The sequence below is a fragment of the Littorina saxatilis genome, linkage group LG1 (assembly GCF_037325665.1).
Source record: "Littorina saxatilis isolate snail1 linkage group LG1, US_GU_Lsax_2.0, whole genome shotgun sequence".
Taxonomy (NCBI): domain Eukaryota; kingdom Metazoa; phylum Mollusca; class Gastropoda; order Littorinimorpha; family Littorinidae; genus Littorina; species Littorina saxatilis.
Genome location: NC_090245.1, coordinates 3,724,178 through 3,747,669, shown reverse-complemented (window position 1 = coordinate 3,747,669; position 23,492 = coordinate 3,724,178). Strand labels below are relative to the sequence as shown.

Sequence of the window (23,492 nt, the reverse complement as noted above, 5' to 3'; positions counted from 1 at the left end):
ACAGAAATTGTTCAGCTTGAGGGGCCCTCCTCCTGACCCCCTAACCTCCCACCACCCCAATCTCATGTAAGCTTGTGCAATCCTAGCCCAGTCCAGGCCCTGGAAATAGGCTTGATTCATTATTGTCCTGCTAATTGCCATGTCCTCCTCTTATCACCTGTACTGATTGTTTGCTTTGCATTTATTGGCAATGTAGTGTGTGTAGACGTTGGTGTCTTTGGCTTGCATGCTTGCTTGTTTGTTTGTGCGATTGTGTGATTGAGATTGTTGTGTTGACAGGTACAGGGTGTCAGCCGTTGCTGTGTTTGCTGCGACGTGTGTGTTGGCAGATTGCAGATCTGGCCGCTCCTTCAGCCACCATCATTGCTAGGTAAAACAGCTAGTGTATGCTTGGTCTTTGTTAATCCTTGATGTCACTTTTCTATCTGCCGGGAAGGAATGTGGCAATTTTGCTGAAATGATGGCAACTTCTTCTTCTTCTTCTTCTGCGTTCGTGGGCTGAAACTCCCACGTACACTCATGTTTTTTGCACGAGTGGAATTTTACGTGCATGACCGTTTTTTTCCCCGCCATTTAGGCAGAATGATGGCAACGTTTTCCAAGATTTATATTTTGTTTGGGCGACTGTTGACACAAACGACATCTCTGCAGGAGGAAAAAAGCAAACATATAGGGAATGGGAGAAGAGAGAGGGAATGGGAGAAGAGAGAGGGAATGGGAGAACAGAGAGGGAATGGGAGAAGAGAGGGGGAATGGGAGAAGGGAGAGGGAATGGGAGAAGAGAGGGGGAATGGGAGAAGAGAGGGAATGGGAGAACAGAGAGGGAATGGGAGAAGAGAGGGAATGGGAGAACAGAGAGGGAATGGGAGAAGAGAGAGGGAATGGGAGAAGAGAGGGGGAATGGGAGAAGAGAGAGGGAATGGGAGAAGAGAGAGGGAATGGGAGAACAGAGAGGGAATGGGAGAAGAGAGGGGGAATGGGAGAAGAGGGGGAATGGGAGAAGAGAGAGGGAATGGGAGAAGAGAGAGGGAATGGGAGAAGAGAGAGGGGGAATGGGAGAACAGAGAGAGGGAATGGGAGAAGAGAGGGGGAATGGGAGAAGAGAGAGGGAATGGGAGAACAGAGAGGGGGAATGGGAGAAGAGAGAGGGAATGGGAGAAGAGAGAGGGAATGGGAGAAGAGAGAGGGAATGGGAGAAGAGAGGGGGAATGGGAGAAGAGAGAGGGAATGGGAGAACAGAGAGGGAATGGGAGAAGAGAGAGGGAATGGGAGAAGAGAGAGGGAATGGGAGAAGAGAGAGGGGGAATGGGAGAACAGAGAGAGGGAATGGGAGAACAGAGAGGGAATGGGAGAACAGAGAGGGAATGGGAGAAGAGAGAGGGAATGGGAGAACAGAGAGGGAATGGGAGAACAGAGAGGGAATGGGAGAAGAGAGAGGGAATGGGAGAAGAGAGAGGGAATGGGAGAAGAGAGAGGGAATGGGAGAAGAGAGAGGGAATGGGAGAAGAGAGAGGGAATGGGAGAAGAGAGAGGGAATGGGAGAAGAGAGAGGGAATGGGAGAACAGAGAGGGAATGGGAGAAGAGAGAGGGAATGGGAGAAGAGAGAGGGAATGGGAGAAGAGAGGGAATGGGAGAAGAGAGAGGGAATGGGAGAACAGAGAGGGAATGGGAGAACAGAGAGGGAATGGGAGAACAGAGAGGGAATGGGAGAAGAGAGGGGGAATGGGAGAACAGAGAGGGAATGGGAGAACAGAGAGGGAATGGGAGAACAGAGAGGGAATGGGAGAACAGAGAGGGAATGGGAGAAGAGAGAGGGAATGGGAGAACAGAGAGGGAATGGGAGAAGAGAGGGGGAATGGGAGAAGAGAGATGGAATGGGAGAACAGAGAGGGAATGGGAGAACAGAGAGGGAATGGGAGAACAGAGATGGAATGGGAGAACAGAGAGGGAATGGGAGAACAGAGAGGGAATGGGAGAAGAGAGAGGGAATGGGAGAAGAGAGAGGGAATGGGAGAAGAGAGAGGGAATGGGAGAACAGAGAGGGAATGGGAGAAGAGAGAGGGAATGGGAGAACAGAGAGGGAATGGGAGAAGAGAGAGGGAATGGGAGAAGAGAGAGGGAATGGGAGAACAGAGAGGGAATGGGAGAAGAGAGGGAATGGGAGAACAGAGAGGGAATGGGAGAACAGAGAGGGAATGGGAGAACAGAGAGGGAATGGGAGAACAGAGAGGGAATGGGAGAAGAGAGATGGAATGGGAGAAGAGAGGGAATGGGAGAAGAGAGATGGAATGGGAGAAGAGAGAGGGAATGGGAGAAGAGAGGGGGAATGGGAGAACAGAGAGGGAATGGGAGAAGAGAGAGGGAATGGGAGAAGAGAGAGGGAATGGGAGAAGAGAGAGGGAATGGGAGAACAGAGAGGGAATGGGAGAAGAGAGAGGGAATGGGAGAAGAGAGAGGGAATGGGAGAACAGAGAGGGAATGGGAGAAGAGAGAGGTAATGGGAGAAGAGAGAGGGCAGAGAAATGAGGAGAGGTGTGGAATTGGATAATATTTGCATTCTCCATACCATTCAAAGCAAAGCAAAGCAATGTGAATTAAGAAGTTAACAAACCAGTACAAAAATACTTTGTCAAATTGAAATGAAGATGGTTTAGTCTGATGTGATTGCGCTGTTAGGTGCCTCGGGATGTACATTCATTTCTTGATCTTCAGTAGTGAAGGGAACAGTGTGTACCTGAACAAACACCAGAAACACATTACACAAGCTCTTTGACCTGTAGAGAAGCGCTATATAAATGTTCAAGTAGTAGTGGTAGTACCTGAGAGAATGAAAAGGCATCCACTGGTTAAAAGATGATGACACATTGAATGGAGCCAGTCACTGGACCAACGTCTCTGTTCTTTGTCACAGGTGTCTGCTGGACGTGTACCTGGAGCAGCGAACGGTGGAAGAGTCACCGGAGGAAGACAAGAAGGAGGGAGAGAAGGAAAAGGAAGGGAAGGAAGAGGGGGAGGAGGGGGCGGTGTCGCCCATGACAACCAAGATCCTCAGCCTGGTGTCCTACCTGCTGTCTCAGCCAGGCATCAAGTCCGCCATCCTGCAGCTCATTGGGTTTGGGTCAGTGTCTCTTCTTATGGCTGCCTCACTGGCTAGGTCGCTTGCAGTTTATCCATAAATCTGTCCGCCCATCCATCCATTTGTCTGATTGGGTGATAGCCTCTCTGGCTATCTGTCTGTCAGTCAATATGACTTACCTGCCTGTCTGTCTGACTTGCCTACCTGTCTGTTTGTCTGTCTGTCTGTCTGACTTGCCTGTCTTTCTGTCTCTCTGCTCTCTGACTGACTGTCTGGTTCTCCTCAACTAAGTGTGTCTGTGTTTTGACAGGTCACCAGAAGAGAAGTACAAGCCCTTGCTGTCGTTGTTGGTGCAGACCATGAACCACGTGTCATCACGACCCCAGCACGTGCAGGCTCAGGAGGCCATCGTGGTGAGTAACAAACGGGGCAGGCATAATGGTTATGAGTCCGCCTTCTTTGTGGAGGGTTCAAATCCCAGCCACGCCTAAAGTTTAAGGGTGGAGATTTTTGCAATCTCGAGGTGCATTCAGCTTCACTCTGGAGACGTCCTTCAAGATATTTTTGGAGGTAAAATAAACAGAAGACATGTGTAGGACATTGCAAAAACTCTTCAAAGAAAGAGTTTAATTGATTTAGATGTATCCATCTTTACTCTAGAGATGTCATTCTCAGACGTACATTCACACACGTGCAGGATATTATTAAACAGAGTGATGGTAATAATATAAGATGTTTGGTGGCTTGTTGACAGACCAGCTTTTTTGTTGGTCCAAGGGGACCATATCGTCTTTTGTTTCATCTTTATCGACCAAGGCCGAAGGCCGCGGTTGATAAATATGAGACAAAAGGCGATATGCTCCCCCGAGGACCAACAACAAAATGCAGGTCTGACAACAAGCCACCAAACATCGTTTTTGTCATCATTTTGGTTGTGCAACAAAATGCACAATAACCCACAGGGAGACGAATTTTTAGAATCCAACTCCGGGCCACAAAGCATCGTCACAGTAGCTCGAGATAACACGTCAACCTTGTATGTGACGTCAAACGTAGCTTGTTGACGCTTTTCTTCCAGTCTGAAAATGTACAGAGCTGCGATCATACGTGTGAGTTCAGTAAGTGTTGAGCATATTTATTTTCTTTTTAAGTGTTTATGACTTTTTGTTGTGGATTTTGCGATTACAGAGATAAGTTGCAAATTGACCATGAGGCGCCGCGGTAATTATCAACATTGATTGGGTCTTTGTGAGTGAATGCTTACAATCGTTGCCCTTGGAAACACAAATCCAAAGCCGCGATGGTTCCACACATCAAACAATCAGCCTGATTGGCTTTTACTTTGACAATCCACGTTTTACCTGAAAGCTCAAACCCATTCACCACCTTGATTTATTGCATGGGGAACATAAGATTTATTTCCCAGGTGTTGTTGAATGAAAACTCGTGAAAATGATGACAATGTTTGATGCTGTGTGTTGTGTGTTTCAGTCGGTGTTGCAGAGTTTGTGTGACCAGGAGATCACCCTGGTAGCCCAGGACACAGCCATGTCACTGCCAGAACAGGTAGGAAAGCCTTCTTCAGCGTTAACCCTGTTAATGGTTAAGTTGGACATCTTTAAAGTTATCAAAGCATATTCAGGGATAATGCTAAATGCTAGAATTGATTTTTTTTCAAATTTGCAGAAATGGCCACACACATGTTACAGTGTTCCTGGTGTCCTCTTTACCCAGTTGTGAGGAAAGTTCAGCTCCGATCTGCTAAAGTGACGGCAAAGTATTCAACGATTTGAACCAAGTTTTGGCGGTCTGCTGACCGCCACTGCCAGACAAGATTCCTGCATATCAGTCAGTTGTGTGCACGTTGATACATTTCTTCTTTGCACCAACAAAATGATGGAGTGTAACACTCAGCTCTGTTTCAGTTGGCGTGCACCCTGCCAGACAAAGGGTGATGGCACAGATCGTGGCGGTGTGTAACTCTCAGCCTGTGTTTCATAATGACGGTGTAACACTCAGCGTGTGTTTCATAATGACGGTGTAACACTCAGCGTGTGTTTCATGATGACAGTGTAACACTCAGAGTGTGTTTCAGTTGGTGTGTACCTTGCCAGACAATGACGGGTGTAACACTCAGCGTGTGTTTCAGTTGGCGTGCACCCTGCCAGACAAAGAGGTGATGGCACAGATCGTGGCGGCGCTGTTGGAACACATCAGCAACCCCAGCCACTCCTATGCCTCCCTGCTGCCCTGTGTCCGCACTCTCGTCATGCTCACCGAACACGACTACGGCTTCTTCCAGCTCAAAGTGTATGTGTCTCTTCGCAGAAATCCAAAATTCAGACTGAAAAAACAAGACTATACATTCAGTATTTGTTTTTTGATTCTCTTGTTCGCAGATTTGCAACAGACAGAAAAGTTGTTCTTACTTCCCTCCCTTATCAACAGATGAGAAAACAATTCAGTAGCGCCGAGCAGCATCCTTTAGTGCATCAGAAGTAAACAAGCAATAACTCAAATTGGAAAAAACATGATAATTTGTGATTTATTTTGATTTTTGTGTGTGCTCATGTTTGTAAGGCGCTTAGAACTATGTTAGGATTTGTGCCATATAAATACCCTTATTATTATTATTATTATTGAAAGGATGAGCTCTCTATCAATGTCTCCACAGTCTCAAGGACACCTTGTTCTGTCAGATTCTCATATATCTTACAGTGTCGTTTTGAGCGAAGGGTAACCTTTTGAAGAGACATAAACTTCTAGCAATTTCTCCTGAGTCTTACAGATCCTGTGCGCACAGATTTTACAACTGCCTATAACTTTACAGGCACAGACTTCCTTGATTAAACAATTCAGTTGACCATCTCATGTCTGGCCTGGTGTTACACAGGGCCTGGTGCTACACAGGGCCAGGTGCTACACAGGGCCTGGTGTTACACAGGGCCTGGTGTTACACAGGGCCAGGTGCTACACAGGGCCAGGTGTTACACAGGGCCAGGTGTTACACAGGGCCAGGTGCTACACAGGGCCAGGTGCTACACAGGGCCAGGTGTTACACAGGGCCAGGTGCTACACAGGGCCAGGTGCTACACAGGGCCAGGTGTTACACAGGGCCTGGTGCTACACAGGGCCAGGTGCTACACAGGGCCAGGTGCTACACAGGGCCAGGTGCTACACAGGGCGAGACAGTCCTCCACTTGAACACATACCAAAAACCAACATCATGACAGCTTATATTTTTTGTATAATGTTATTTTTGTTGATGAAGTGATTTGTGATTGGTTAATTGGTTGGTTGGTTGGTTGGTTTTTATTTTTTATCATCTCTTCAGCTGATATTGCTATTCAAGGCCGATGCAAGTTTGTTTATTTCCTCAGTAATTAATTTGTGAAAAGGCCATTGTGTGTAAGCAGCAATTACTATTGTGTGCAGAGGTCTGGAGAGCAACTCTGGCGCGTTGCCGAGCATCCTGCGGCACATCAACGAGACGTTCAGCAAGGACAGCTCCGACTGCCTCTCCACTCTCTCCACCATCCTGGAGCTGCTGCGACTGCTGACCACCTGCGAGGTGGCTCAGGACGGGCTGGCCCTCTCCAGGACTCGAACCCTGACCCGCGCCCAGCTCATGCACATCCTGGACTGGGCCCCAAACAGGCACCACCCCTTGCAAGACCTGGAGGTAAGTTTGAGTGGGATGGGAAGTGATGTGTGTGTGTGTGTGTGTGTGTCGGTGTGTGTGTGTGGGTGTGTGTGGGTGGGTGTGTGTGGTTGTGGGTGGGTGTGGGTGGGGGTGTGGGGGTGTGTGTCCCCAACAGGCACCACCCCCTGCAAGACCTGGAGGTAGGGTTGAGTTGGATGGGAAGTGATGTGTGTGTGTGCGGGTGTAGCAAGAGATCAGTTGGGAAAGCCCTTTTCATGGACAGAAAGAGTATGTTTGGAAGCTGAGGAAGGATTATGTTCAGTTTGGTTCCCTGCAGGATCTACTCATATTGAATTTGGTGTGAGGGGGGGGGGGGGGGGGAGGAGACTCATATTGAATTTGGTGTGAGGGGGGGGGGGGGAGGAGGACAAATGCGTCAGATCAAAAATGCATGCGTCAATGACCCAAGAGCGAGGCCTCAGAATAACCCTGGGGAGGAAGATAGTGTAGACTCTTCCACGTTTTTGTGGAAATCCGTAGTTCCAGAAGCCACCAAGGCCATTATTGAGACGATTAACTCATGTCCAGACTGTACACATACACCCCAAACTTTTTTCCATCGCCTTATTTTATGAAAGTCCCTTCTGTGATGAAGCAGTGATTGTGAGTGTAAGGTGTGTGTGATTGTGTATCTGATGGTTAATGATGTTACGTGTTGTGCAGGACATGGCGAAAGAAGAGGAAGCCCTGGAGAGCCTGTCGGAGAGCATCACCTTCGTCATGTCACTGTTACGTGACACAAACTCCGCCATTGGAGCAGGTGGGTTCACGTTTCAAATGTCATAGGAATTGTAAACTAAAACCAAAACAACAAAAAGATAAAATTGTAAAAAAAAAGTAAGAGACTAAACTAGATTAGAATGTTTTTTTGCAAATTTGAGTAGTGCCCTGATGTTTCTGAGTGAAAGGAAAAATACTATGGAAAAACTTTGCCCCACAGAATTCAAATGCTTGATAATATTTGTTATAATCACTCTATTGCAATGATACAGTTACAAGCCCCCTTTCTGTTGACAAGAACTGGTGAAACAGCCTCAATCACTAAAGTTTTCACACTCTGATCCACAGGTTCAGACCAATGGGAAGTCACTCTGCCGCCATCCATCTCGCTGAAGGAGTTGTTCGCCCAGCGCAGCGTGTACACACTGACCGACAGCGACGACGACCGACTGAGCGCCAACTGCTGGCTGGCCAATCCAGCCCTGGAAGAACCTGACGCCGAGCCAGAGGTCATCAAGTGTGACCTTGTGGCCTTGTGCAAGCGCTACCTGCCTGACCTTGACATTGAGGAAGAGCTGAAGAAGGACACAGAGGAGCGACAGGAAGACATTGTGCGACCCAAACGACCCAGGTGGGAAACCGTGGCTCTTCAGGCTTGTCTTTACTTTTCTTGCTTCTCCTGCTTCTTTCTTGTAGTTGTGCTTGTTTGTTAAATGTTTAGAGTCTTCTCTTCATACAAAATCAAAAAAACAAGAATTGTAGGTTATTGGACAAAAGTTCTTGTTTTTACATTTAGTCAAGTTTTGACTAAATGTTTTAACGTAGAGGGGGGAATCGAGACGAGGGTGTGATGTATGTGTCTGTGTGTGTCTGTCTGTCTGTCTGTCTGTGCGTGTGTGTGTGTAGAGCGATTCAGACTAAACTACTGGACCAATCTTTATGAAATTTTACATGAGAGTTCCTGGGAATGATATCCCCGGACGTTTTTTTCATTTTTTCGATAAATGTCTTTGATGACGTCATATCCGGCTTTTTGTAAAAGTTGAGGCGGCACTGTCACACCCTCATTTTTTAATCAAATTGATTGAAATTTTGGCCAAGCAATCTTCGACGAAGGCCGGACTTTGGTATTGCATTTCAGCTTGGTGGCTTAAAAATGAATTAATGACTTTGGTCATTACAAATCTGAAAATTGTAAAAAAAAAAAAAAACGTTTTATAAAACGATCCAAATTTACGTTCATCATGTTCTGATTCCAAAAATATATAAATATGTTATATTTGGATTAAATTACATATCTTAACCCGACTCACATTTAGCATTAACTTCAGATTAATAGCTTGGACACTGAACTACGCTTCACCCCTAAGGGGGAAGAAACCCCTTAAAAAAGAACGGCCTTGACTCAACCCAAGTTAACCAGAGTCAAGGTCATACCGCTCTCGCGACCTATCACGCGAGACCCAACCGCCGCCATGTTAGAAACGTCACTCCTACTTCAGCCTCCGATCAGCTCGGACGTGTTTTCACAGCTACGCTACAGGCTTTCAGCCTACTACTGTTTTTCAAGCAGTATTTTCACCCCGTTCTACAGGTCCCTGCCTAAGCAAGATTGGGTGAGCTCTTTCTAATTTGTTCGGCTCCTGTTCGTTTGTGTCTTTCTCCGTCTTGCAGTCTGTTTCGTGTTTACGTTTCTTAGACTGTTTGTTTTCGTCAGCTATGGCTGACAAAGAGAGAAAGAAGCCTCAGACTAGGCAAATGGCTGCTGAGTGTTCGCCTAGTAAGGACGCACTTAAAGAGACAGGCAAAGTTACTACCGTCTCAGTTCATGACCCAGTTTCTCAAACTACCATGTCCGTTAATATTTCGGACCCCGATAGCCCAGTCATGCCCGTACTGAAAGAAGCTAAAAGTAAGGCTCCTTCAGCCAAGAAGAGACGTAGTGGTAAAGACAAGACTAAAGATGATTTTTCCTCCCTTTTTGAGAAGTTTTCTGTCAATATGAATAACATGTTTGCACAACAACAGCAGTTTGCAGCCGATTTGCATGCTACTCGTAAAGAGTTACACTCGCTCCCAGCGGGGGTGGGCGGAGTGGCTTCGCTGGCTTACGCTAAGGCTCCGCCGTCATGCACTATCACGTCGGCCGACGTGCACGCAGAGCAGGGTGATTGCTTCATTCAAGGGGCGGTTTCACGCTCTTCAGGTTTGTCAAGTTCACCGGTAGCCAGGTTCTCTGGTGAAAGTGTTCAAGTTGGGCCGGAACTAGTAGCCCCCCCGCCGCGGCTGGGGGGTGAAAGTTTGACTTTCCCGGAGGCTATCGCTCTTTATAAGAGGCGGAACTCATGGGGGGTCAACACCGGACAACAAGTTGGGCCGGAACTAGTAGCTCCCCCGCCGAGGCTGGGGAGTGAAAGTTCGACTCTCCCGGAGGCTATCGCTCTTAGTAAGCGGAACTCACGGGGGGTCGACACCGGACAACGAGACAGTTGTACTCACAGGCAGACTGGTATGTCTCCGGTGAATGTATACAAGTCTCAACTTCCTCCCTCTGGGCAGGAAGCTGCTTTCGGGCAGGCTTTGCACGGTCCGTCCGTTTTGCAATCAGCCTCGCCTGTGGTGGATCGTTTTAGTGACGCAGCTAGTCACAGTGACTTTCACGGTACAGCCACAGCAGATTCGGAGGTCGACGATTCTCACTCACTTTCTGAGGAGGAAGTTGATGTCAAGTTGTCACTCAGACTTAAACCAGCTATGGTTACTGCAGCTCAGGTGTCTGCTAAGTACTTCGCTGAAGGGGTGACAGCTATGACAAGCTCTGCGGCACCACCACCCTCAGCGGTCGGTGATTTCCGCCCTGCCTTAACGGAAGTTCAGGGATATCGTTTTAGCGAGTCTCCTTCTGTTGCCTACGAACTTTCCAAGGTGCTGGCTAGAACTTCGGGTTCTGAGAATAGCTTGCCTGTGGATACTGTGCCTTTACTGGCGGCACACGGTCAGGCGCCTGATTCTGCTCAGCCATGGCTTGCCTCAGGCCAGTTACGGATGGCGAGCACTTCTTTTCATGCACGCAAGTTTGCTCTCTCCCGTCGCCACCACAGCCTTATCGAGACTTACGCTTTGCCGAGTGCACCGCTTCCGGTCACTCCGGAGTTGGCTAATCTCAGAGAGGATGTCTATCGTTTTGACAAAACTTGTGCTTACTCTGAAGGCGCTTTGATTGGTTTGGAAGAGACGGGAGTGCATTCCGGTCACTCCGGAGTTGGCTAATCTCAGAGAGGATGTCTATCGTTTTGACAAAACTTGTGCTTACTCTGAAGGCGCTTTGATTGGTTTGGAAGAGACGGGAAGATACTCGTTGGAACTTGCTTCCCTTTCAGAGACACTTCTCAGATCTCTTTCTCGGTCGATCGCGGTGTCGTTGGATCCTTTCGAATTTCGAAACGACGCTAGCGTGAAAGACGTGCCCATACTCCTGGCATCTTTGGCGAAGGTTTCAGCCGAACAAATGACAGTCGCGGCACGGTTGTACGCTCATGCGGTTTACACACGCAGGGACGCTTTCTTGTCTGGCTCCAGAATTCAAGATAAGTCTACTTTGGACTTGCTCAAGGTCTCCCCTTTCACAGAGGGTTCTTTGCTTGGTCAACCTTCACTTGACGCGCTTGACAAACAAACACAAAACGCTAAGGACTTAGCGATCGCAAAGCTTGCCCAACACGGTTTCGCTAAGCCTCAGGCCAAACAACAGGGTCCTCCTAAAGCTTCTTTCACTTCTGCTAATCGAGGACGCGGCTCTCAGCATTCACAGTCCTCTTTTAGGGGTAGAGGCAGGGGCGCGCCTTACCCCAAGAAGAAGCCGTCTTTCGGCAATGCTAGGGGGTCGGGTCGAAAACCTAACCCCCAATGACGAGGCCCCGAGCTACTCATCCCCGCAGCCCCCACCCTTTTGGTGGCGGGCGGCCCCTCCCGGGCCCTTCCCTACTGGTTACAGCATGTAAACAGTCAGTGGATCGTGGGGATAGTACGTTCGGGGTTCAGGCTGCTCTGGAAAGAGGAGAAAGCGCCTCTAACCAGAACACCTCCTGCGTTCAAATTTCCGACAAAACCAGAGGCAAAGGCCACAATTCAGTTGGAAATCGCTGCTCTTCTTCAAAAGGAAGCAGTGGAAGTTGTTTCAGACCACAACTCCCCGGGTTTTTACGGGAGGATATTTGTAGTCCCAAAGAGCTCGGGAGGGTGGCGTCCAGTCTTAGACCTGTCCCCATTGAACAAATTCCTCCGGGAGATTCGGTTTACCATGGAGACTCCCTTTTCTGTTCGGGAGGCACTCAGACCGGGGGATTGGGCAACATCAATAGATCTGACGGATGCGTATTTTCATATACTCATGCATCCGTCAGATCGAAAGTGGCTCAGATTTCGGTGGGCAACAGACATTTATCAGTTCAGGGCTCTCCCCTTCGGCTTGTCTCTGGCCCCTTGGGTCTTCACAATGGTGACACGACAACTTTGTTCTCTGGTCAGACAAAAAGGCATTCGTCTGCGTGCATATTTAGACGATTGGCTCGTACTAAATCAGAACCAGCAGTCTTGCAGTCTTCACACGCAGGCAGTGTTGGATCAGGCAAACGATCTAGGTTTTCAGATCAACCAGAGCAAATCAGAGCTGATACCGTCACAAAACTTCACGTATCTAGGGATGACCTTCGATACGGTGGCATGGTCAGTTCGTCCCTCACTGAGAAGAGTCAACAAGCTTCAAGACCTACTCAGGTCTCTCAGGTCTCAGAAACAGGCCAAGGTCAGGGTCTTGGCGTCCGCCTTAGGACAGATGGAATCTATGGCCACTCTCATTCCGCTGGGGAGAGTATGCAAGAGGCCGTTTCAGGCTGCACTCAACTCAGAGTGGAATCCGGCTTACCAGGGCTGGGATGTCTCTGTTCAGATACACAGCTGGATTCGACACACCACAAATCAGTGGTTACAGGCAGGCTTGTTTCTGGGAGTTCCGATTGTGCTTCCTCCTCCGGAGGTCGACATGTTCACAGATGCGTCTCGGGTGGGCTGGGGTGCTCATCTTGCACAGCTCACGGCCTCGGGGACTTGGCCAGAGAGTCAAGCCCGGTCTCACATCAATGTGTTGGAGTTGGAGGCAGTCTTTTTGGGGCTTCGGAGCTTCTTCCCTGCCGTTGTCGGAAAGCATGTTCGGCTACATACCGACAACACCACGGTAGCGGCCTATGTGAACAAGCAGGGCGGTTCACGGTCGCAAACACTCTCAGTCAGAACTTGTCAGATCCTGCGGTGGTGTGCTCAACATCAGATCACTCTGTCGGCGAAGTTCCTACCGGGTCGGCTCAATGTTTTAGCCGATGCTCTCAGCCGTTCGTCCAGTGTGTTGCACACGGAGTGGACGATCACCCACCATGCACTTCAGAGATTGTGGGTTCAGGTCGAAAAACCTGTAGTCGATCTGTTCGCTACGAGGTTTTCCCGGAGACTGCCAGTATTTGTCTCCCCGTTTCCCGATCCGGAAGCGTGGAAGACAAACGCTCTGGAGATCAACTGGTCGGATCTCACGGCGTACGCCTTCCCTCCGTTTCAACTGCTGGGCAGGGTACTCAGAAAGGTCGAGATGGAACGCCCGTCCCTCATTCTGGTGGCTCCAATGTGGACAAGCCAACATTGGTTTCCGGACCTGCTTCGTCTCACAGTAGGTCCTCCCATTCCGCTAAACCTAGAGAAGGGAGATCTGCTACAACCACGCACGGGCGTTCTTCACGAGAATCCGCAGGCTCTGCGCCTTCACGCGTGGAGACTTTGAGAAAATCTTTGCGTCGCTCAGGTGCTTCTGAAGGGACTTTGGATCTGGTTCAAAAGGCTCACAGGCAGTCTACTAGCTCGGTTTACACCTCACACTGGTCTGCATGGGTAGCATGGTGCGCAGATAATGGGGTCGAAGCTACATCTCCTCGGTCAATGCAGGTAGCAAATCATTTGTCTTGGTTGGCCTCCCAAGGCAAGTCCCCATCATCTCTTAAGGTCAGGAGATCAGCGATTTCGTCCACCTTAAAGCAATTAGGTCGCACTATTTCCCTGGGTGGAGTTATTGCAAGCGTGTTAAGGGGCGCTGCATTGGATTTTGTTAAGACAAAGACTCCAGTCCCAGCCTGGGATCTGTTTCTAGTTTTGAACTTCTTGAGATCTTCGGATTTTGAACCTTTACATTTGGCAAGTCTCCATAATCTTACGCGTAAAGCTCTTCTGCTCACTTTACTGGCTACAGCTAGACGGAGCAGCGAAGTACACGCGCTCTCAGGCCTTCCAAAAGACATCTCTGTTGAGAGTGACGGCTCTATCTCCCTTCGTTTTAGACCTGATTTCTTAGCAAAAAATCAAAAGCCTCACCATCCTGCTCCCGTTATCAGGATTCCGTCTTTGTCCACCATACTAGCACCAGGCGACCCTGACATGACAAATTGTCCAGTGCGAACACTTAGCAGCTATTTGTCTAGGACTGCTCCGTTAAGAGCTAAAGAACAGAGACTTCTGTTTATCTCACTCAATACTGCTCGGAACAGAGACCTGTCACGGGTGACTTTGGCTAGGTGGATCGCCACACTCATAAAACAAGCATATGAATGGTGGCAGAAAGGAAAAGGGGGGGGGCAGTCCGTTCTCCCCATGTCGTCTGCACGTACTCATGAGGCGAGAGCCTGGGCCTCGTCTTTGGCCGTACTACAGTCAGGAAGGCTTTCTGAAGTACTTGACGCTGCGTATTGGGCGTCTGAAGACGTCTTCATAAATTTTTACTTGCGTGACATTGCAAGTAAGCGGCAAGATGGGACCAACTCCTTACCGGCTGTGGTAGCCGCAGGACAGGTTCTTCCAAGATCATAGAGTAAGTACCCGCCACCTACATTAGCAATCTGCTAAATGTGAGTCGGGTTAAGATATGTAATTTAATCGAAAATTTTATAAGTAAATTTTGATTTGATTAATATACTTACCCGACTCACATCGTTAATACCCTCCCGCCTACCCCGCTTAGGGTTTCCATAAAAAAGAACAGATCATTTCAGTAGGAGTGACGTTTCTAACATGGCGGCGGTTGGGTCTCGCGTGATAGGTCGCGAGAGCGGTATGACCTTGACTCTGGTTAACTTGGGTTGAGTCAAGGCCGTTCTTTTTTAAGGGGTTTCTTCCCCCTTAGGGGTGAAGCGTAGTTCAGTGTCCAAGCTATTAATCTGAAGTTAATGCTAAATGTGAGTCGGGTAAGTATATTAATCAAATCAAAATTTACTTATAAAATTTTCGATTAAAAACAAGCTCTGAAAATTAAAAATATAAAAATTATGATCAAAATTAAATTTCCAAAATCGATTTCAAAACAATTTCATCTTATTTCTTGTCGTTTCCTGATTCCAAAAACATATAGATATGATATGTTTGGATTTAAAACACGCTCAGAAAGTTAAAACGAAGAGAGGTGCAGTAAAGCGTGCTATGAAGCACAGCGCAACCGCTACCGCGCCAAACAGGCTCGTCACTTTCACTGCCTTTTGCACTAGCGGCGGACTACGTTCAGTTTCATTCTGTGAGTTCCACAGCTTGACTAAATGTAGTAATTTCGCCTTACGCGACTTGTTTGACTTTCTGAATTTTGGATCGCTAGCAGTCTATCTGTTTTTTGATTTGTCTTGATACAAGGAGCTTTGTCTTGATACAAGGAGCTTTGTCTTGATACAAGGAGCTTTGTCTTGATACAAGGAGCTTTGTCTTGATACAAGGAGCTTTGTCTTGATACAAGGAGCTTTGCTTGAGACAAGGAGCTTTGTCTTGAGACAAGGAGCTTTGTCTTGAGACAAGGAGCTTTGTCTTGAGACAAGGAGCTTTGTCTTGAGACAAGGAGCTTTGCTTGAGACAAGGAGCTTTGTCTTGATACAAGGAGCTTTGTCTTGATACAAGGAGCTTTGCTTGATACAAGGAGCTTTGTCTTGATACAAGGAGCTTTGTCTTGATACAAGGAGCTTTGCTTGAACAAGTAGCATTAGCATACTAACGCCCATGTTGGTTAATATACAATCAAAGTGAGTGTCCCCCACAGATCACAAACAGCTGATGTATGCATTCATACATGTCACTCCTTGCTTTCAGGGATCGTCGCAAGTCCCAGGAAGTCATCAACATCAACAGAGGTCGTCCTGGCAAGAAGCCGTTTGGTGAGTTGCTTCTCTTCTTTGCTCGCAATGCGTCGTTCCTCTGGGACATCATTGGAGCCCCCTGCTTGCCCAACAAGAAGATTAATGAATGACAGGAACTGTCTGTTTAGAGGGTAGGACATTTTTAAAAATCAAGGACACAACAATTATGCAACAGTAAGTGTTATTCCAAGAGAGGAGTACAGAATGAGACCTAAGGGGTGGGGAGATAGGTCAGTCCATAGCGACGCTGGCTGGAAACTATTTGTCTCTAGCGGCATGGGTTCGACCCCCACGTTTGGCAAGGTATTTATTTCCCAGAGCCAACTTTGTGCAGACTTTTCTTGGTGTCCGAACAGCTCCGTGTGCAGGGCGCACGATAAAGATCCCAAGTTCACAGCGAAAGTCTCAGGGCTTCAAAACATGAATACAAGCATGCAGGGGGAAAAAAAGTTGGATAGCGCCGTACTGTATGTCACCTCACTGTACTGTATGTCACCTCACTGTACTGTATGTCACCTCACTGTACTGTATGTCACCTCACTGTACTGTATGTCACCTCACTGTACTGTATGTCACCTCACTGTACTGTATGTCACCTCACTGTACTGTATGTCACCTCACCGTACTGTATGTCACCTCACTGTACTGTATGTCACCTCACTGTACTGTATGTCACCTCACGGTACTGTATGTCACCTCACTGTACTGTATGTCACCTCACCGTACTGTATGTCACCTCACCGTACTGTATGTCACCTCACCGTACTGTATGTCACCTCACTGTACTGTATGTCACCTCACTGTACTGTATGTCACCTCACTGTACTGTATGTCACCTCACTGTACTGTATGTCACCTCACTGTACTGTATGTCACCTCACTGTACTGTATGTCACCTCACTGTACTGTATGTCACCTCACTGTACTGTATGTCACCTCACTGTACTGTATGTCACTGTACTGTATGTCACCTCACTGTACTGTATGTCACCTCACTGTACTGTATGTCACCTCACTGTACTGTATGTCACCTCACTGTACATTATGTCACCTCACTGTACTGTATGTCACCTCACTGTACTGTATGTCACCTCACTGTACTGTACGTCACTGTACTGTATGTCACCTCACTGTACTGTATGTCACCTCACTGTACTGTATGTCACCTCACTGTACTGTATGTCACCTCACTGTACTGTATGTCACCTCACTGTACTGTATGTCACCTCACCGTACTGTATGTCACCTCACCGTACTGTATGTCACCTCACTGTACTGTATGTCACCTCACTGTACTGTATGTCACCTCACTGTACTGTATGTCACCTCACTGTACTGTATGTCACCTCACTGTACATTATGTCACCTCACTGTACTGTATGTCACCTCACTGTACTGTATGTCACCTCACTGTACTGTATGTCACCTCACTGTACTGTATGTCACCTCACTGTACTGTATGTCACCTCACTGTACTGTATGTCACCTCACTGTACTGTATGTCACCTCACTGTACTGTATGTCACCTCACTGTACATTGTCACCTCACTGTACTGTATGTCACCTCACTGTAATGTACGTCACTGTACTGTATGTCACCTCACTGTACTGTATGTCACCTCACTGTACTGTATGTCACCTCACTGTACTGTATGTCACCTCACTGTACTGTATGTCACCTCACCGTACTGTATGTCACCTCACCGTACTGTATGTCACCTCACCGTACTGTATGTCATCTCACTGTACTGTATGTCACCTCACCGTACTGTATGTCACCTCACTGTACTGTATGTCACCTCACCGTACTGTATGTCACCTCACTGTACTGTATGTCACCTCACTGTACTGTATGTCACCTCACTGTACTGTATGTCACCTCACCGTACTGTATGTCACCTCACTGTACTGTATGTCACCTCACTGTACTGTATGTCACCTCACCGTACTGTATGTCACCTCACTGTACTGTATGTCACCTCACCGTACTGTATGTCACCTCACTGTACTGTATGTCACCTCACCGTACTGTATGTCACCTCACCGTACTGTATGTCACCTCACCGTACTGTATGTCACCTCACTGTACTGTATGTCACCTCACTGTACTGTATGTCACCTCACCGTACTGTATGTCACCTCACTGTACTGTATGTCACCTCACTGTACTGTATGTCACCTCACCGTACTGTATGTCACCTCACCGTACTGTATGTCACCTCACCTACTGTATGTCACCTCACCGTACTGTATGTCACCTCACCGTACTGTATGTCACCTCACTGTACTGTATGTCACCTCACCGTACTGTATGGCAGCTCGCTTCCCCCAATGAGAAAGCAACCTGAATTTCCATAACGGTAACCTCACAGGATGATGTACCGAATTGATAACAATAACCAATAAGGAGCTCTTAAGACAGAGACTTTTGTGTGAACAACACTTTGCACTCATTCCAGTGGCGCCCATGCGAGGGAGAGGCATCATGGCGCAGGGGATGATGCAGAGAGGGGGTCACGACCCCTTCCGCTCTCGCCCGCCCAACACCAGCCGACCTCCGTCCATGCATGTCGACGACTTCGTCAAGATGGAGAACAACCGCAACCAGATGGAGAACAACCGCGGCCAGATGGAGAACAACCGCGGCCAGATGCAGCCCCCTCTCCAGCCCACACCGCCCGGACCGGGACTGCAACGACGAGACAAGGTCAGTGCGGTGCAACCCCCACTTTAACGCCTCTAAACATCTGAGACAATCATGTCTTGGAAAGGAAGGAACCTTGAAATAGGGGTCAATTACAGATACTATAAACAGACAATCATGTCTCAGAAAGGAAGGAATCTTGAAATAGGGGTCAATTACAGATACTATAAACAGACAATCTTGCCCCCACTCTTTAGCACTTTCTACGCCACCCATGTTGACCAAGTTTTTTTTTGCTGAGACCAGCGGTGGTGCTGCAGCAGGTCACTCAGAATTGTAGTCACTGTGTAGAAACTGTGTATCAACACGCTGGAATGCAGGCGTTAGATCGACATTACAGGAAGCGACTGAAGCTAACAGTCCGAGCGGATATATCCGTACCTGGTCAGATAGAGCCATATGAGTGGGTACGTATATATCCGTACCAGGTCAGATAGAGCCATATGAGTGGGTACGGATATATCCGTACCAGGTCAGATAGAGCCATATGAGTGGGTACGGATATATCCGTACCAGGTCAGATAGAGCCATATGAGTGGGTACGGATATATGAGTGGGTACGGATATATCCGTACCAGGTCAGATAGAGCCATATGAATGGGTACGAATATATCTGTACCAGGTCAGATAGAGCCATATGAGTGGGTATGGATATATCCGTACCAGGTCAGATAGAGCCATATGAAGTCAGATAGAGCCATATGAGTGGGTACAGATATATCCGTACCAGGTCAGATAGAGCCATATTAGTGGGTACAGATATATCCGTACCAGGTCAGATAGAGCCATATGAAGTCAGATAGAGCCATATGAGTGGGTACGGATATATCCGTACCAGGTCAGATAGAGCCATAAGAGTGGGTACAGATATATCCGTACCAGGTCAGATAGAGACATATGAGTGGGTACGGATATATCCGTACCTGGTCAGATAGAGCCATATGAGTGGCTACGGATATATCCGTACCTGGTCAGATAGAGCCATATGAGTGGATACGGATATATCCGTACCTGGGAGACAGTGAGTTAAGACCTCACCTTACTTTTACATTTGATAAAATAGGTATTGTAGGTATTGAAATGTTATTGTAGGGATTGACAGGTTATTGTACATATTGACAGGTTGAAATTGACAGTTGTGTGTGATGTCACAGGAAATGCCGAGAGGAAGAGGCGGTCGTGGCGGCATGGACCGAGGCGGTCGCGGCAGTTTTCCCTCCAGGGGGCGCTTCTTCACACCGCCGGGCAACGAGTACCAGCGTCGGGATTCCAGTCCCCGGGGTGGGCACAACATGGCCATGTTTGCTTGTGAGTGTTGTCTCTTGCGTCTGTCCTTCTAGTGCCACGCCCTACACTGTTCACTGCTTTCCACACTAGATACCTTAATTGAGCCCCAAGCCCACTTGGCAAAGTCTTTTATCCAACACTCAGTGCTGAAGCTCTGTGCGGCCAGCTTCGGGAAGCATACTTCGCATAGTTGACTTCGCTGAATTTTTCTTTTATACGATATGAATATTTGTTACCACACAGGGGTGTCAGAGAGATGATGACTATTTGAGACTTGCCAATTCAATGTTCGCTTAATTAAGGAGAGGCTTTACAGTTAGTACTAGACAAACAAGTATTGTTGTTAGAAATGTACCACAGTTGGTAGAAATAGTCAAGGCCGTCAACAAATAGAGTTTGTGGAAACCAGGAACAACTCTGGTAGTCACCTGAGTGTGAAGGAAACTGGGAATAGGGCATGCAATCAGTGATTTGGGCAGATTTGTGGATGGTCTGTTTGTGCTTGGGGTAGAATTTTACATTTTATTTGAAACTCCATTCATTGATGCTTTTTGGGACAAGTCTGGGTGAAAAGGTTTGATAATTGCTTGACTTTCGGGACTGTTCTCTCTCCCCATATCTACATACTGGTATCACTTTGGGACTGTTCTCTCTCCCCATATCTACATACTGGTATCACTTTGGGACTGTTCTCTCTCTCCATATCTACTTACTGGTATCACTTTGGGACTGTTCTCTCTCCCCATATCTACATACTGGTATCACTTTGGGACTGTTCTCTCTCCCCATATCTACATACTGGTATCACTTTGGGACTGTTCTCTCTCCCCATATCTACATACTGGTATCACTTTGGGACTGTTCTCTCTCCCCATATCTACATACTGGTATCACTTTGGGACTGTTCTCTCTCCCCATATCTACATACTGGTATCACTTTGGGACTGTTCTCTCTCCCCATATCTACATACTGGTATCACTTTGGGACTGTTCTCTCTCCCCATATCTACATACTGGTATCACTTTGGGACTGTTCTCTCTCCCCATATCTACATCCTGGTATCACTTTGGGACTGTTCTCTCTCCCCATATCTACATACTGGTATCACTTTGGGACTGTTCTCTCTCCCCATATCTACATACTGGTATCACTTTGGGACTGTTCTCTCTCCCCATATCTACATACTGGTATCACTTTGGGACTGTTCTCTCTCCCCATATCTACATACTGGTATCACTTTGGGACTGTTCTCTCTCCCCATATCTACATACTGGTATCACTTTGGGACTGTTCTCTCTCCCCATATCTACATACTGGTATCACTTTGGGACTGTTCTCTCTCCCCATATCTACATACTGGTATCACTTTGGGACTGTTCTCTCTCCCCATATCTACATACTGGTATCACTTTGGGACTGTTCTCTCTCCCCATATCTACATACTGGTATCACTTTGGGACTGTTCTCTCTCCCCATATCTACATACTGGTATCACTTTGGGACTGTTCTCTCTCCCCATATCTACATACTGGTATCACTTTGGGACTGTTCTCTCTCCCCATATCTACATACTGGTATCACTTTGGGACTGTTCTCTCTCCCCATATCTACATACTGGTATCACTTTGGGACTGTTCTCTCTCCCCATATCTACATACTGGTATCACTTTGGGACTGTTCTCTCTCCCCATATCTACATACTGGTATCACTTTGGGACTGTTCTCTCTCCCCATATCTACATACTGGTATCACTTTGGGACTGTTCTCTCTCCCCATATCTACATACTGGTATCACTTTGGGACTGTTCTCTCTCCCCATATCTACATACTGGTATCACTTTGGGACTGTTCTCTCTCCCCATATCTACATACTGGTATCACTTTGGGACTGTTCTCTCTCCCCATATCTACATACTGGTATCACTTTGGGACTGTTCTCTCTCCCCATATCTACATACTGGTATCACTTTGGGACTGTTCTCTCTCCCCATATCTACATACTGGTATCACTTTGGGACTGTTCTCTCTCCCCATATCTACATACTGGTATCACTTTGGGACTGTTCTCTCTCCCCATATCTACATACTGGTATCACTTTGGGACTGTTCTCTCTCCCCATATCTACATACTGGTATCACTTTGGGACTGTTCTCTCTCCCCATATCTACATACTGGTATCACTTTGGGACTGTTCTCTCTCCCCATATCTACATACTGGTATCACTTTGGGACTGTTCTCTCTCCCCATATCTACATACTGGTATCACTTTGGGACTGTTCTCTCTCCCCATATCTACATACTGGTATCACTTTGGGACTGTTCTCTCTCCCCATATCTACATACTGGTATCACTTTGGGACTGTTCTCTCTCCCCATATCTACATACTGGTATCACTTTGGGACTGTTCTCTCTCCCCATATCTACATACTGGTATCACTTTGGGACTGTTCTCTCTCCCCATATCTACATACTGGTATCACTTTGGGACTGTTCTCTCTCCCCATATCTACATACTGGTATCACTTTGGGACTGTTCTCTCTCCCCATATCTACATACTGGTATCACTTTGGGACTGTTCTCTCTCCCCATATCTACATACTGGTATCACTTTGGGACTGTTCTCTCTCCCCATATCTACATACTGGTATCACTTTGGGACTGTTCTCTCTCCCCATATCTACATACTGGTATCACTTTGGGACTGTTCTCTCTCCCCATATCTACATACTGGTATCACTTTGGGACTGTTCTCTCTCCCCATATCTACATACTGGTATCACTTTGGGACTGTTCTCTCTCCCCATATCTACATACTGGTATCACTTTGGGACTGTTCTCTCTCCCCATATCTACATACTGGTATCACTTTGGGACTGTTCTCTCTCCCCATATCTACATACTGGTATCACTTTGGGACTGTTCTCTCTCCCCATATCTACATACTGGTATCACTTTGGGACTGTTCTCTCTCCCCATATCTACATACTGGTATCACTTTGGGACTGTTCTCTCTCCCCATATCTACATACTGGTATCACTTTGGGACTGTTCTCTCTCCCCATATCTACATACTGGTATCACTTTGGGACTGTTCTCTCTCCCCATATCTACATACTGGTATCACTTTGGGACTGTTCTCTCTCCCCATATCTACATACTGGTATCACTTTGGGACTGTTCTCTCTCCCCATATCTACATACTGGTATCACTTTGGGACTGTTCTCTCTCCCCATATCTACATACTGGTATCACTTTGGGACTGTTCTCTCTCCCCATATCTACATACTGGTATCACTTTGGGACTGTTCTCTCTCCCCATATCTACATACTGGTATCACTTTGGGACTGTTCTCTCTCCCCATATCTACATACTGGTATCACTTTGGGACTGTTCTCTCTCCCCATATCTACATACTGGTATCACTTTGGGACTGTTCTCTCTCCCCATATCTACATACTGGTATCACTTTGGGACTGTTCTCTCTCCCCATATCTACATACTGGTATCACTTTGGGACTGTTCTCTCTCCCCATATCTACATACTGGTATCACTTTGGGACTGTTCTCTCTCCCCATATCTACATACTGGTATCACTTTGGGACTGTTCTCTCTCCCCATATCTACATACTGGTATCACTTTGGGACTGTTCTCTCTCCCCATATCTACATACTGGTATCACTTTGGGACTGTTCTCTCTCCCCATATCTACATACTGGTATCACTTTGGGACTGTTCTCTCTCCCCATATCTACATACTGGTATCACTTTGGGACTGTTCTCTCTC

The 23,492-nt window shown here is 47.3% G+C and overlaps 1 protein-coding gene across 2 annotated transcripts in view; it reads left to right on the top strand.

Annotated features, from left to right (window-relative positions):
* Nucleotides 1-23,492, top strand: part of LOC138959567 (protein virilizer homolog) — a 79,663-nt gene that overhangs the window by 50,226 nt on the left and 5,945 nt on the right. For both annotated transcript variants that reach the window (XM_070331107.1, XM_070331115.1), the window contains exons 28-38: nt 280-370; nt 2,913-3,119; nt 3,388-3,490; nt 4,569-4,643; nt 5,227-5,387; nt 6,513-6,759; nt 7,444-7,540; nt 7,849-8,131; nt 15,661-15,725; nt 18,167-18,414; nt 19,566-19,719. In XM_070331107.1, the coding sequence (XP_070187208.1) occupies nt 280-370; nt 2,913-3,119; nt 3,388-3,490; nt 4,569-4,643; nt 5,227-5,387; nt 6,513-6,759; nt 7,444-7,540; nt 7,849-8,131; nt 15,661-15,725; nt 18,167-18,414; nt 19,566-19,719 (1,731 nt within the window). The remainder of the gene's footprint in view (nt 1-279; nt 371-2,912; nt 3,120-3,387; nt 3,491-4,568; nt 4,644-5,226; nt 5,388-6,512; nt 6,760-7,443; nt 7,541-7,848; nt 8,132-15,660; nt 15,726-18,166; nt 18,415-19,565; nt 19,720-23,492) is intronic.